At 39.1% G+C, this 15428-nt stretch overlaps 1 protein-coding gene across 1 annotated transcript in view; it reads right to left on the bottom strand.

Annotated features, from left to right (window-relative positions):
• Window positions 1-11793, bottom strand: part of tcf25 (TCF25 ribosome quality control complex subunit) — a 33564-nt gene extending 21771 nt beyond the window's left edge. Inside the window, exons 1-10 of the mRNA XM_087995819.1 lie at window positions 11626-11793; window positions 9753-9944; window positions 9084-9158; window positions 8734-8852; window positions 7050-7115; window positions 5686-5768; window positions 5247-5377; window positions 2417-2516; window positions 1512-1605; window positions 355-447 (exon numbers count right to left, since the gene is read on the bottom strand). Of these exons, the coding sequence (XP_087851945.1) occupies window positions 355-447; window positions 1512-1605; window positions 2417-2516; window positions 5247-5377; window positions 5686-5768; window positions 7050-7115; window positions 8734-8852; window positions 9084-9158; window positions 9753-9944; window positions 11626-11793 (1121 nt within the window). The remainder of the gene's footprint in view (window positions 1-354; window positions 448-1511; window positions 1606-2416; window positions 2517-5246; window positions 5378-5685; window positions 5769-7049; window positions 7116-8733; window positions 8853-9083; window positions 9159-9752; window positions 9945-11625) is intronic.
• Window positions 11794-15428: the final 3635 nt, after the last annotated feature.

Below are 15428 nucleotides of genomic sequence, written 5' to 3'. Positions count from 1 at the left end.
CTATTTAAATAATGCTATCTCCGCTGATGACAGGTTTGCCAAACTTTCTGATCAGGAACTAACCTGCAATTAACCTCCAGGCCTGGCATCATGAATAAACATAAGCTTGTTTGATCGGTTTCCTTTTAACTCAAGCGGTTACCCAGTCCAAAAGTCTTCTTTAGCTCACAGTTACAAGTGCACAGCCTCACATCAAAATTGATAAAGAGTAAATGAATGAGGGCTCCAACAATAGATATCTGTATCTGTGCAGCAACAGAAGCTAATTTTGGCAATACGTTCCCCTAAAGATCTCAGCTCAAATAGGTGAGGAAGCTAAACAGATAAATATCACAGGCAATTTCTGATTCTTACCTACGGATGAGCTTACAAAACTCAAGTGCCGTTCGTGGACAGCCTCTTTTCTCGAGGAATATCATATGCTTGTAGAGTGCAAGGAAGAATGACCTATGCAAGCATAAAGTGGGAAAAATCTGTAAATCCGTATCATGAAGGAAATTAATTAAGCAGTTAAAAACAAGCATTCATGATTGTTGTGATGAGAAGGTGGGCCATACAAATCGCTAGACCAGAATTATAAAGTTATACTTCAGATTGCAAAAGATTGCATGCATAGTAAGCATTATTTTCTAATTCAGTTCATTCAATCAAAATTGCACATTGTGTGGTGTACAGATTAATAAATGCTTTGTTAACCCAAAACTAAGTCCAAATAAAACTTCAGAAGCTGCATTAAAAGAATTGCTTAAGGTAGGCTCAAGGTCAGGTAGCCTTCTATTTCCTAAAAATTACAGACAATGGCAAACTCTGGTCTATTTCAGTTCATTGTATACCACCAAATGAAGAAATGGGACTGGTCATCAAATGTAACTCCTTCCAACATGCATATTTTCTGGTTCCCAAATGGTTAAGTGGAGAAGAGTAGTTGTAGGACGGAAACTGCTTGTGCAATGCCATTGTGCCAACTGTATGCAACATTGGCTTGTTGAAGAAGGATGAATGAATGGGGCTGTGGGTGTTGAATTCAGCACTGAGCTGAGTAATAAGCAAATGATTACAATAACGTACGATATCTCATCAAGACAGGCTTGCAATTCAGTGAGGCAGGAATTCATGTTCTTGCTCAACTGTCAGCCTAAACAGAATACTATAACAATTTGTCTCAGTACAATATGTTTTATACTTTAAAATTCATCTGTGCCGTGACCAGCTGCAAGTAAACGTATCCCTTTGTGTTGCTACGAATGTAAGTGTGGATAACAAGGATGGGATCAGGCCAAGTTAACAAGAAAGGTCACTGACCAGATATATGAACTCTGTTTTTGTCTTCACAGATGTTTCCTGATTGGGTATCTTCAGCATTTACTGTTTTTATTTTAGACTGTTTATATGGGTGAAGAGATTGGTTCTTTGCAGTAGTGAACCAACACCAGATAAATACAGCTTCTAATTATTCAAACAGAAGCTCTCTATAGAAAAATTTACAACATTTTAACAAGTGTCATACAAACCTGTTCTCAGCTCGCCGATAATCTAATCGGCTATTTCCATTGGTCAGGCTAAACACTGGATGAAATGCACTTTCAAAACAGTAAAGTGCTTTTTCTAAATGGAGGAAAGTGAGAAAAAAATAACTTACTGATGCTTATTATGTTCTGGCATTTTAACCACCCCAACTCAAAGACAGGTTAGAAATTATTCCTCTAAGATTTTGTAAAGTAATTTGACATCCAATATCATGAAAGTGTAGCTGCACACTTCCTATAAATTGATTCAATTTGTGCCAATGAGAAAAATCAAATGATGAATTCACTTCTATGAAGATTATGCTCAAGTAAACAGGGCGAGATTGGTTCGATTAATTAAAGTGACAATAATGAGAAGACATAAATTTAAGATGATCACAAAAAAAGGGGGGCACTGGAAGAAATGAATTGAGAAAATGACCGAAATGTGAAAATTTATGACAATTAGAGGTATTTATAAATTATTTTTTAAAAGAACAGTATAGTTTAATTGAACTTAGCAGTTTAACTGCTATGGATTGAGAAGTTTACAAGAAAAACACCAATTTGGACTTAGCTGAAATCTGTTTCTGTGTTGTAACATTTTACAACTCTCAGCCAATGTAAGTCCACCAAGAAATTGTATAAAATGCAACTAGGTAATTCACAAGCTTTTTAAAGACATAGATAATTTGATTAGTCCAATTTGCTAACAAACAGTAACTTCAGTCAAGTTAAAATAGATAAACAATGATCAGTAACAAAACTTGAAAACATCAGTGTTGTTTATGGACAGTTTGCTACCCTGAAATTGGACTTTTCCTTTGTAGTAATCACTGCCAACTGGCATGGGACTACTCTTAAGAAGATACATTATCGGTTTTGTTCTTAAATTACAGCATGCCTCTCACCAATTAGATCACGTGCCATTTCCTGATCCTCTTGCATCCGACAGATGTCACTTAGTTGCAACAGAGAGTCAATATGATGTGGGTTCACACGTAGCAGTGTCTAGGGTCAGGGAAGAAAGAATCATCAATTGTGCTGATTGTAGCAATTTCGGTTGGTCAATGTCCCAGACTGTGCAACTGTGACTCATTAATGAGGAGTCATGTTTAAATCGGGGATCCAGCTCCTATTCATATTAGGATTTAATTTAGTTTGAACTCACATGCAGTTAAGAGACATTAGTGATTGACCTATTTACTGCTGGCTCTCAAGATCAGGAAAACGAATCAGGCTGAATGGAGATTAGGAGTAACAAGGACCAGAAAATTCTGGTGGAAGCAGTTATATCACTGGACAGGGATTTTAGCAAAAAAAAAATTGACGCCTTCAACAAATGCAATGTAATAATCTTTGTGATTTTAATTTCATGGCTTGGAGTCCACAAAATGATATCAATACTTTCAAAGGCATATACAGTACTCCCTGCATTGCAAATGGGTTCCATTTGCGTCTTTTCTTAACTCAATGCAGGACAATATAAAACAACAATTTGTGTATCGGGTCTTTAAAATTACACTCTTAAGTAAGAGCGCTCATAAGTCAGACGTTTGTAAATCTGGAATTCCCTATACATTTTTGAACGGTACAATACATTTTAAGATAAAGCTGATAAGATTCACCACAATCTTTGGATAGAAGTGCCAAGAAGATGGCCCATCCTGGCCATCACAGATGCCAGTCTTCAGCCAATTCAATTCAATTCGCTCCATGGGTTATCAACAAATAGCTGGCAGCACTGGATACTGAAAGACTAGGCTCCGACAACATTCCAGTAACAGGACTGAATACTTGTGCTCCAGAACTTGCTGCACCCCTTGCTACAACAGTAGCATCTTCCCTACAATGTGGAAAACTGCCCCAGAATGGCATGTACACGAAAAGTAGGACAAATCCAAACCAGCCAATTACAGTCCCATCAGTCTACTCTTGATCATCAGTAAAGTGATGGAGTTGTCATCAACAGTGCTACCAAGTGGCACCTGCTCAGTAATGCCCAGTTTGGATTCCACATGGACCATTTAGCTCCTGACCTCATCACAGCCTTGGTTGAAACATGGAGAAAAAGAATTAAATTCCAAAAGCGAGTGTGACAGTGACAGTCCTTGACATCAAGACTGCATTGGACACAGTGTGGTACCAATGAGACGGGTCAAAACTGGAAACAATAGGAATCAGAGAACTCTCCACTGTTGCCGAGTCATAACTGGCACTTGGAAGACGTTGACAGTTGTTGGAGGTCAGTCATCTCAGCTCCAGGAACTCCTCAGAGCATTGTCCTTGGCCTAACCATCTTCAGCTGTTTTATTAATGACCTTCCCTTTGTGATAAAGTCAGAAGTGGGGATGTTCTCTAAATATTGCACAACGCTCAGTGTCAATCGTCATTTAGCAGATACTGAGGTAGTCCATGTTCAAATACAACAAGATCTGGATAATAAATATTCAGGCTTGGGCTCAAGAGTGGCTAGTAATTTTCGTACCACACAAATGGCTTTTGCCTGAAATGTCGACTCTCTTGCTCCTCAAATGCTACCTGATCTGCTCGGCTTTTCCAGCTCCACAAACTCAGCTCGGATCTCCAGCATCTGCATTCCTCATTTTCACTTAAAATGCCATGCAATGACTTTCTCTAGTAAGTGACAATCTAACCACTGCCCCTTGACATTCAATGGCATTACTATCACAAATCCCCAACCACAAAACAACCTAGATGTTATCACTGACCAGAAACTCAACTGAGCTCACCACATAAACACCGTGGCTATAAGAGATCAAAAGCTAGGAATACTTCAGTGAATCTTACCTCCTGACTGCCCACCATCTACAAGGCACAAGTCAGGAGTGTAATGAAATAATCCCTACTTTGCATGGATGAATGAAGCTCCAACAACACTCAAGAAGTTTAACAACGTCCATGACAAAGCAGCCAGCTTGATTGGCACAACACTCAAACATCCATTCTCTTCACTGGTGCTCGGTACACACTACTACTGCTATTATATACAAGATGCACTGCAGAAATTTGCCAAAGATGCATACAACACCTTCCAAACCTACCACACTACCATCTAGAAGGACAAGGACTGTAGACACAGGGGGATACCACTGCCTGCAATTTCCCTTCAAAGCCACAGACCAATCTGACATGGAAATATATTGCTGTTTCTTTATCATCACTGGGTCAAAATCCTCCAATTTCTCACCAATGTCATTGCAACTCAACCCATTGCAGTGGACTGCAACAGTTCAAGAAGGCACCTCACTACCACTTTCTCAATGGCAACGACGGATGGGCAATAAATGGTCAACCAACAATGCCCACATTTCACAAGTGAATCAAAAAAAATTAACGCATGCCTCTTGATGGTTAGTTGTTACTGTATGCGTGGCTCTCTTTGTTTACATGTTGTAAGTTCAGCTCTTGCTTGCTCAATGCAACTGCAGTAATGGCAAAATAATAGGCATATGAATTGAATATTTCAGCTGTTACAGCACAATGCTTGTGAAACAACCTATTTACAAATTGCTAATAAAACTGGCTGAGTAAATTTAACCTATAAAAATTCCGATTGTTCCCGATTCAGCAGTACAATTGTAGATATACATAGTGAAATATTTGAAGACAATTTACACACTGGTCACAATCTTCTCTTGCCATTATTGTGTAAATCAAATTATGTGAATGGCCAACTACTTTAATTTCTGCTTATCTGACACTCCATTAATGACTTACCAGAATGTTATTTGGGTCCATAGAATCTACAGCATCCAAGAACTTGAACTGAACCTGTTGATAGTCACGGTTGTGTTCAAAGGTGAAATACTGAACACCACTCTTTGTCTCCAGCAGCTGCATAGAAATTCCTAAAAGCGACAAAGCACGACATAAGTTCTGTACTAATTGCAATTTTGGATATGATTGGTAATAAATAATAGTTGGAAAAAATTATTTTTGCAAAGGATAGAAGGGGAAGAATGAGCAAACATTAGAAAAGTTTATTTTCAAAAATTTGCATCACTTTACACTTTCCTTTGTCATAGTATTTATATTTTAGTGGATATTTATTCATCTTGATTGTGTAATGGATCTAGCTCAATCTGCTTTAAAAATTGTGCCACACTGTGCAATATGAAATAAAACAGTAAAGGTAGCTAGATAGCATACAGTTTACCTGTTTTGGTGTATCGTGGCCAAGTGTCTTTTGGCGTTGTGAGCCATGTACTCCTGTGTAGTGAACGATGCCGTTGCTTTGATCTGATTGAGATATATTAGTTGAAAAAAATCAGTATTGAATATTTAAGTAACAATTAGAATTAAACATAATTTGAACAGAAATCAAACCTTTCAACATTTTCCTCAGTTATACATGAGACATTTAATTACACACTAAATATAAATCAGATATTGGAAGACTACATTCCATAACTCTGGGCTGGAGGAAGGTTTGCGCTGGAGTTCCCCAGAGATCATTTTACAGACCCTTACTTTTTCGGATATATAAAGGAGTTGGATCTTGATATGCGGGGCACAATTTCCAAGTTTGCAAATGACACTGAACTTGGAAGAGTTGTCAATTGTAGGAGGATAGTGCAGAATTACAAAAGGACATCGACAAGTTGGTGGAGTGGGCAGATAGGTGACAGATGAGGTTCAAAGCAGAGAAGTAAAGTGATTCTGTGTTGTTCCAACCAAAGTGCAAGACAATAGAAAATAGGGAGTATTGGAGAAGAACCTGTGTATACGTGCACAGATCATTGAAGGTGATAGGACAGGTAGAGAGAACAGTAAATTATGAATAAAATGTTCTCGGCATTGTTAATAGAGCACAGAGGACAAGAGCAGACTTGAGGGGCTGAATAGCCTAATTTCCGCTCCTATGTCTTATAGTCTATAAGAGTAAGAGGGTGATATTGAATTTGTACAAGACACTTGTTAGACCTCAGCTGGAGATTTGTGTAAAGTTGCGAGAGTCACATTATAGGAAAGATGCTACTGCATTGAAGAGAATGCAATAGCAATTTATTAGAATTGTTCCAGCTATGACAAACTTTAGCTACGGATAGACTGAAGTAGTTGGGATTTTCTCTCTGGAGAGACGACAGTTAAGAGGAAATCAGACTGAGGTTTTCAGAATTGAGTGGGCTGCAGGCTGTTTCTGCTTGTAAAATAAGCAAAAAACGAGAGAGCATTGATTTAAAGTGGTGCGTAAATGAAGCAAGCGTGACGTAAGAAAACTTTACCACACTGCGAGATGTAAAACCATGGAATGCACCATCTGGAAAGGTGATGGAGGCAGATTCAATCAAGACATTTAAGAGGGCTTTGGAATGGCTCTTTGGATAGTAATGGTATGCAAAGATATGGAAGAAAAGGCAGGAGGTTGACACTAGGTAACAGAGCCAGTGCAGGCATGATGGATTGAATGGCCTCTTTCTGCACAGTAATATTGCTGTGATTCTGTGAACACCACAATCCAAACATGACGTAAGCAACAAATACCTTAGTTCACAGTACCTACAAAACAAACTAGCTAACCTTTGATCTCCAAGAACTGCTCGAGCTCCAAAGTATCTCTTTAGTTCAGTCTCTGGATTCAGATTCCTACAGGTAATGAAAATGTATTTGTATTAAGTAGACACAGAGAATGGTGAACATTTAATAAAAAGAATTTGTATTGTCACTATTCACTGAGGTAGCACGTGGGAATCAAATATCACTATCCCTAGAGTCATCACAAATCTTAAAGTTTCTAAAATAAATACACAATTCCTCAATTTACCCTATTTTCAGATACTGGATGATAGCATGGACCAGGTTCCTGCACTTAATAGTTATTAAGTATTACAAATAATTGGAGTCTAGTTACAGGGAAACAGTCACAAATGGTTAGGCTATAACATGACAAATTAAAACTCTAATCCCTTTCTAAACTCTTTCTTACACACACTCAGAGCGAAAATAGGGTTATGGGCAGAGGAATGTTGGAAGGCATTTCAGTGGTTCCAATCAACAAATTGTGAAGATGATCCTTATGATAATGTTGGTTTTCAGTCATCTTTCTTTGGATGCTTCTACTGGTTTACAAGAGACTCAAGGTGGTTGGTTTACTTATGAAAAATCTGACTTATCAGTTATAAGTCAAAGTTTACAACAATTGATAGAAAGGTGAAAAGTTTTTCAAGCTTAAAACGTGTCTGACTGCAGAGAACCATGAGGCAGGTCTTGTGCTAGCGGAGTGAAAACATTGTCGTGGTGGAGGCAAGTACAATTATAACATTTAAAAGGCATCTGGATGGGTATATGAATAGGAGGGGTTCAAGAGGGTACAGGCCAAATGCTGGCAAATGGAACTAGATCCGTTTGGGACGTCTGGTAGGTTTGACTGAGGTGTAGGACTCTGACTACTCTCTATCTTGTTCCAGCCACAACTTATTCAGTTACCTGAGAACCAATTTGTTGGCAGGCAAAAGGCTTTTAACATCAATGAATGCTTATAGTCCAGTTCATAGACTAAGCTATACCTGGCTGCACCTGCACACAGAACCCTCGGGTTTTAATTCATCTACAAGCACTACAATTACTGCACAATTACTCAATGCATGCCTTAAGTTCCAAGTTACTTGTTTTCCAAAACATGCAGCAATCCTTTGAATCGCTTGTTCTGAAACACTTCTTCTATATTTCAGCTCCATTATAAAAAACAGAAATAAACAGATATGCTTTTTATTGTTCAATGCCTTTCACAATCTCAAGTTTTCCCAAATGCTTTACAACCATTTCGAAATGAATTTAATATCAGAAACAGGAAAGGCAAGTTTCCACAAACAGCAAAGAGATAATCAGAAATAACCTGTTTTAGTGATATTAAGTTAGACATTGATTGGGATACTAAGGAAAACTCCCTCTGCTCCTCTTAGAGGAACCACGTGAGATCTTTTAAATCTACACAAGAGTATAAAAAGATTCCATTTGAACAATACACAAAAGATAGCACCTTGACCCAGCTGCATACACTCAATATTCCACTGATATTGGGTTTAAGTGTCCAGAGTGAAAATTGAACCCACAACTTCCTAATGCTGGGATAAGAGTACTACCACTTAATCATAGCCTATACGAAAGTAACTTAGTAAAAAAGCCAACAACATACACCAATTGATGCTATTCAATCGACCAAAATGGAAAAAACCAAAGACATTACAAATCTTACATTTCTTACCTATGTTCAACATAGAGCAGTGGTCTTGATTCTGCACTGGCAGTACGTGTTTGGTAATGAAAACCATTGGGTCGCTCAAGCTCTTGTAGAATATTATCAATGTCATCAGTCACAACTTCCTGGAAATAGGACAAACACTAAGATTTAAAGACAACTCCACTTTTTGTTAAGATTGAACAGAAAGATGGCCCATTCAGGTCGAACATTGTAAATTCAAACAACTTTCGACTAAACAGATTACTGTTTACACCGTGAGCAAATATTCTGTTCACGTTCATTCAATACAACACTTCACAAAATAGAAAAACTAGTTGTGGCAAAAGAGCTGACGAAACACCACACAACATCACCTGGGTGTCATCAGGAGTACTGTTGCGGTTTTTCTTTTTCTTTTTCTTCCGTTTGGGCTTGTTATGTGAATTTGTCTGAAAATTAAAACAAAATGTTTCTTCAGCATCTTCAATGAAAAATTCAAATGATGTACCTCTTTAAAATATATAAATAGAAAACAGTAAAACTAAATTTGAGGCAATGATGTAACAGTAATACCAATGAAAAGACAGGACATTTTGAACTTCAAGCACATCCATGATGCTTTTCGTGCAGTGATGCAAAACATGTTTTTTCATAAAGAAAAAAGTCTTCGAGGTGGAATTTGACATGCAAATTCAGGTCAATCGTTACTGCAAGAAAATACTTTTCACTTACACATTCAGACTGTTTTCAAAAAGGTGATTAGTTGAGCAATGACTTTAAAGATACAAATTGGGCTAAACAACTCCTTGCCTTCGAGGATACACACCCTGTTCCAGAATACACATGAGCAATACCATCTGAACTGTAGTTAAATTTGACACAATGGAACAAAACTAAAATTCTTCTGTTTTGGAGTGAATTCTATCAGACTTAAATCATTGTTCCATTAAAAGCAATGTTTGTACAAATGCTTTACCACACAATTTCTCAAAGGCTGAGGGATGAAGCGCAAGTGCTGTAAATTTTAGTTGCTGAAATTTTACCTGCAAAACATCAGACTCATTTTCCAATTCTTCATTTTCTTTTTCAAGTTCTTCATTTTCTATATTCTGCATTGTTTCAATTTGATCATTGTCCCCAGTTGAAGAGTCCTTGAGCCTAAGGTTTATACCATCTGACTCCTCCATAAGATGTTTCTCCTTAGTTGCATCAGTCTCACCATCAGCTTCACTTTTCTACAGAAACATAAAACAAGAAAAAGCTTAATCATACAGCATGGAAACAGATGCGTCAGTCCAACTAGTCCAAGCTGACAATATTTGCTAAACTAAACTAGTCCCACTTGCATGCATTTGATCCCTATCCCTCCAAACCTGTCCTATTCATCTCTTTATCCAAAATGTCTTTTAAACATTCTAACTATACCTGCAACCACCACTTCCTCTGGCAGTTCATTCCACATACTAACCACACTATATGAAAAAAGTTGCCTGTCGTGTCTTTTCTAAATCTTTCTCCCACCTTGGGAAAAGACCATTGCTATTCACCTTATCTATGCCCCTCATGATTTTATGAACTTCTACAAGGTCACCCCTCAACCTCTTTCAGCCAGCAAAAAAAAGTCCCAGTGTATTTTTATGAATCAAAGTCTCCATTCCCAGCGACATCCTGGTAAATCTGTTCTGAACCCTCACAGTTTAACAATATAAACCGAAAGAACTGTGGATGCTGGAAGTCAGAAACAAAAACAGAAATTGCTGGAAAAGCTCAGCAGGTCTGGCAGAATCTGTGGAAAAAAATCAGTTAACGTTTCAGATTCACTGACCCTTCCTCAGAACGAGTTTCCATTCCACAGATGCTGGCAGAAGTGCTGAGCTTTTCTAGCAATTTGCTTTTGTTTCCAGTTTAAATAACATCCTTCCTAGAGCAAGGTGACCAGAACTGCATACAGCACTCCCCCAGATGAGGCCTCACCCACGTTCTGTACAACCTCAATACTTCAATCCAATTTCTATACTCAAAAGATGAGCATTAAAGACAAGTGTACTAAATGGCTTTTAACCACCCTGACTAACTGTGACACAAATTTCAAACAATTATGCATTCGAACCATTAGGTCTCTGTTCTACACTACCCAAAGTTCTACCATTATTTGTAAACATCCTGTCCATGTTTATACTAACAAATGTAATACCTCACATTACCGTCACGTAATGTCGCCTGCCACTCCTCAGTCCATTAATCATTATCTGTAATCTTAGATAACCTCGACAGCCCACTGTACCACCAACTTTGGTGCCATCCGCAAATTTATTAACTATGCCCCCTATACTTTCATCCAAGTAGTTTTCTATAAATGACAAACAGAAGTGAAGAGTACTGATTCCTGCGGCACATCGTTGGTGACAGGTTTCCAATCTTCCGCCTTGGAACTCTCCAACCACAAGGGATGAACTCAGATTTCTCCAGTTTCCTCATTTCCCCTCCCCCCACCTTATCTCAGTCCCAACCCTCGAACTCAGCACCACCTTCCTAACCTGCAATCTTCTTCCTGACCTCTCCGCCCCCACCCCACTCCAGCCTATCATCCTCACCTTGACCTCCCTCCACCTATCGCATTTCCAACGCCCCTCCCCAAGTCCCTCCTCCCTACCTTTTATCTTTTATCTTTCCTCATTCCTGAAGAAGGGCTTATGCCCAAAACATCGATTCTCCTGTTCCCTGGATGCTGCCTGACCTGCTGCACTTTTCCAGCAACACATTTTCAGCTCTGATCTCCAGCATCTGCAGTCCTCACTTTCTCCTCTTCCAATCTGAAAAACAAACCTCCACCTCGTCTCCTACCGTGAAGCCAATTTTGTGTCGAATTAGCAAACTCCCCGTCAATCACTCTCCCCTTCCTCTGTGGCCCCTCACCAGCTGGGGCAGACTTCCAGCTGCCGCTTTATTTCTCCTATTCCTCCGTCGTTTCCCTGTTGGAGCGGGTTCCAGCGGCTTCTCCTCTTCCTCCTCCTGGTCGACAAAGTGATTCAGCGGCTCTTGTATCCGCTCCCCGCGTAACTTCCGCAGGCTCCTGGACGACATAGTTGACCTCCTTTTGTTTGTCTGTCCGGCCTCCCTCCCAACTCCAGGCCCAGGCTCAGACCCAGACCCCAGGCCTGCTCTCCGTCTCCGTGACGGCACCCGGCTCAAAACCCCACTGCGCACGCGCCGCTTCCACCGGAACTCCGCCCGCCAGGGACCGGAAGTGCCTGAAGAAGACGCAGCGCGTGGGTGGCGTTCACCAGCGAAAGAGGCGGATTATATCGAAAATGTGAGGGACTTCAGTGAGAAAGTCTGAGAAGTAAATGTGGGATATAAACAGAAAGCGCCAGGGGGAGAAAAAAAACCTCAGTAGGTCCTCAGCATCTGTGGAGAAAGAAATAGAGTAAACTGTTTGGAGTTTGCTAATGACTCTACTTCAGAGTGAGTCCCCTTTCCACAAACTGAATCAATCTCAGAATATCCCTACAGTGTGGAAGGAAACCATTCGGCCCATCGAGTCTGCACCAACCCTCTGAAGAGCATCCCATCCATATCACCCTGCATTTCCCAAAGCCAATCCACCTAACCTGCACGTAGAGTCTTCTTTGGATTCCTCCCACAGTACAAACTCCACACAGACAGACACCCGAAGTTGGAATCAAACCCAGCTTCCTGGCGCCATGATGCACCACTGCTAACCATTTGGCCACCGTGCCGACCGATCCTAAAACTGCCTCTTCTTAAACTGGGATATCATTTTCTATTTCTATCAGTAGATATTTGACCACCCTGAATAAAAAGAATCGGACTGCAGGTATCAACTCAATTTTCATATCCAATTTTCAATGTTTTGATTGAACCTGTTTCCACCACACACTCAGGTAGTACGTTCCAGAACCATAAGTTCTACCAAAAAGCATTTCCACATAATTTTTATTGCTTTTACAAATTACTGAAAATCACTATGCCTTGCTTTTGAATTTTTTACAAGTGGGAAAACCTTTTAATGACTTTTGCTCGTATAATTTCAGGTCCCTATGCTGCTGCAACTGCTTTTGAGTTGTCAATATTTTGTAATCACTGTATTCAAAAGTATTATGGCACATCTCTGGAGCAAGTGGGACTTTAACCTAGGCCTCCTGGCTCAGAGGTAGAGACACTACAACGCAAGAGACTTTAAAATATGCCCAGGATTTTACATTCGGTAGATAATTTTAATCAACCAGTTCAGACATGTTATGATACACCTCTGGAGCAGGTGGGATTTGAACCAGGCTCTTCTGGACCAGAAGTAGGGATGCTATCACTACAGTACAAAATCCCTTTTTAGCATACATATTTATAACCACACTCCAGTCATGTTATAACCCAGGTTATAACCCTGGAACTGGTGGTCCTCGCTCAGAGGTAGGCACACCACTGCTAAACCACAGAATTGTCTTCATGTGGGAATCATACTCTTGATTTTATACGGTATTCCCTACCAAAATGTATCGTTCACCCTTCTTTGTATTGAACTTAATCTGTCACCTATCTGCCTGCGCCACCAAATTGTCTTTATTCTTTTGCAATTCTACGATGTCCTAACAGTCTTCAATGCTTTCTAGTCTTTTAATCATCTGTAAATTTTGAATTTTGTCCTGTATACCAAGGTCTAGACCATTGACATATACCAGGAAAAGCAATTGTCCTAATGCTGACTCCTGGGAATTTCAATACAAACCTTCCCTAGCCTAAAAATCATTCTGTAATTATTACTGTCTGTTTGTTACTCATCCAATTGTAACATACCAGATCAGATCCCCTAACGTATATTATGGCGATAGCCTCGGCCCTAATTTTTATCTTTCTTTAAAAGGCAATTGGAAGGCATTGCGTTCCAGATATAATTCAATTGGCCCACCACTAAGCTTTAATCAAATCACTTTTATTCTTGCAACAGAGTTAAATTACAATAAAAAGAAGAATTGGCATAACTTTATTCTATTGAAACACTTAACAAGATAATGAATTATTTAACCACTAATTATCAACTGTTCCAATGTATGCAGCATACCATATACACACCATTGGCAAAGTCAATTCAGCAAAACAGTTATTTTTCTCACGTGCTGTCTCTCTCCAGCCCAGTAGAAAGAAACGCCAAAAGAAAAAATCTGCACCTTTTGATTGTAAAGAGGAAACCTCTCTGTCTAGCCTTCACTTTAGCAGTAAAGAACTCTAGCTTTCAGCTCCATAAGCCAGCAAAACCACCATCTAACCGAAAGCAAAACCAAAATCCAATTGGGTCTATATGAGTCTGACCCCACCCATTCACGATTATTTAGTAAAATATTCAGGGAGAACTCAAAGCTGTTTACCAACTGCCTGTCTGAAGGAGATATTTCTCCACCACTGTGCCAACATCCTCTGCAAGAGAAACAGGACAGAACACATCTTTTAAAAGAACAGCATTGCCACACAATTTTGTTTTCATGTTACTGCTGTCCCTTTTATTCATTAAGGTCTACCTTTGCGCCCAGGTCTGTTGCTTGGCACTGTACAAATACCTTCCAATGTCTGTTTATATCACAGGAACAGCATTGCCATGATCAACCTTTCTGTTACCTCTTGAGAAATCATTTGCAAGTTAATTATACATGATCATTTCTTGGGAAACAGATGCTGGTTCTCCTTAATTAACCTGCATTTCTTCAAGTGACTCTTAATTTTATCCCAAACAATTGTGTTCATAAGGTTTCCCGACAACCAAAGTTAAACTGACTGGTATGGAGTTGCCTGCTTTCTCTTCCATTTAAAGCCCTTTGTAAGTCTCTTGTATCAAACATCATTCCTTAACCAACAGACAGACAATTAGTAGATTTGGATTAAGTTACACTTCGAAAACTTCTTTAAAAGTTCTTCTAATCTCCTTATATTTCCAGGTAGGAAGACGGAAACAACAAAGAAGGGTGTAGTTCTACTCAATTTTTTAAAAACTTCTGTTTTTGGGAAATGCTTTACTGCTGCTGAGCAAGCCAAGATTAAGAGCATACAATTTTATAAACATCATAAACAACAAATGACCTAACTCAGTCAGCATCCAAACAGTTTAATATTAACCTTTTTAATCACTTGTGGGTGTAGCTGACTGGGCCAGCATTTAATGCCCATCCCTATTTGCCCTTGAGAAAGTGGTAATTAGCTGCCTTCTTGAACCACTGCAGTTCATGTGCTGCAGATAGAAATTTATGCAAGTGTTTTTTTTATCAACCTAAAAGAGGATTTTAATTAAATCTAAGGAGATGATCGTTAGGGTATCACGGATGGAGAATGATGTGTACAAACATTTTTTTTAAAAAATAACTACGCTATTTTGACTTACTTTCTGTGTAATGCCATTGCCCCATTTTGATGATCAATAAAACAGTTGTCTTTAAAATGCCAAGTGGACACAATTAAAAATGGAATAATAAGGCTCCTTGTACATTATACTATGCAGTTTACACTATTGGCTTCATTTCTCAGAGTAAAGGTTCTGCACATTTTTCTCAAATGAGGAACACGAGAGAGATGTGAAAGGACCCAATCTTGTATTATTATTATTAAGGAATCTATGAAAGTGTTCATTCAGTTTTTGCAGTGAGCTGTATCCATTATAAATATTCTGTTTAATACAGGTTCAGAATTGATTAGTCAAAGCGCCTCTTTCCGTG

This window comes from Chiloscyllium plagiosum, unplaced genomic scaffold, assembly GCF_037043375.1.
Source record: "Chiloscyllium plagiosum isolate Xiang-an unplaced genomic scaffold, Cpla_swu_hap1 HiC_scaffold_17, whole genome shotgun sequence".
Classification (NCBI taxonomy): domain Eukaryota; kingdom Metazoa; phylum Chordata; class Chondrichthyes; order Orectolobiformes; family Hemiscylliidae; genus Chiloscyllium; species Chiloscyllium plagiosum.
This window is presented reverse-complemented; position numbering and strand designations above follow the sequence as displayed.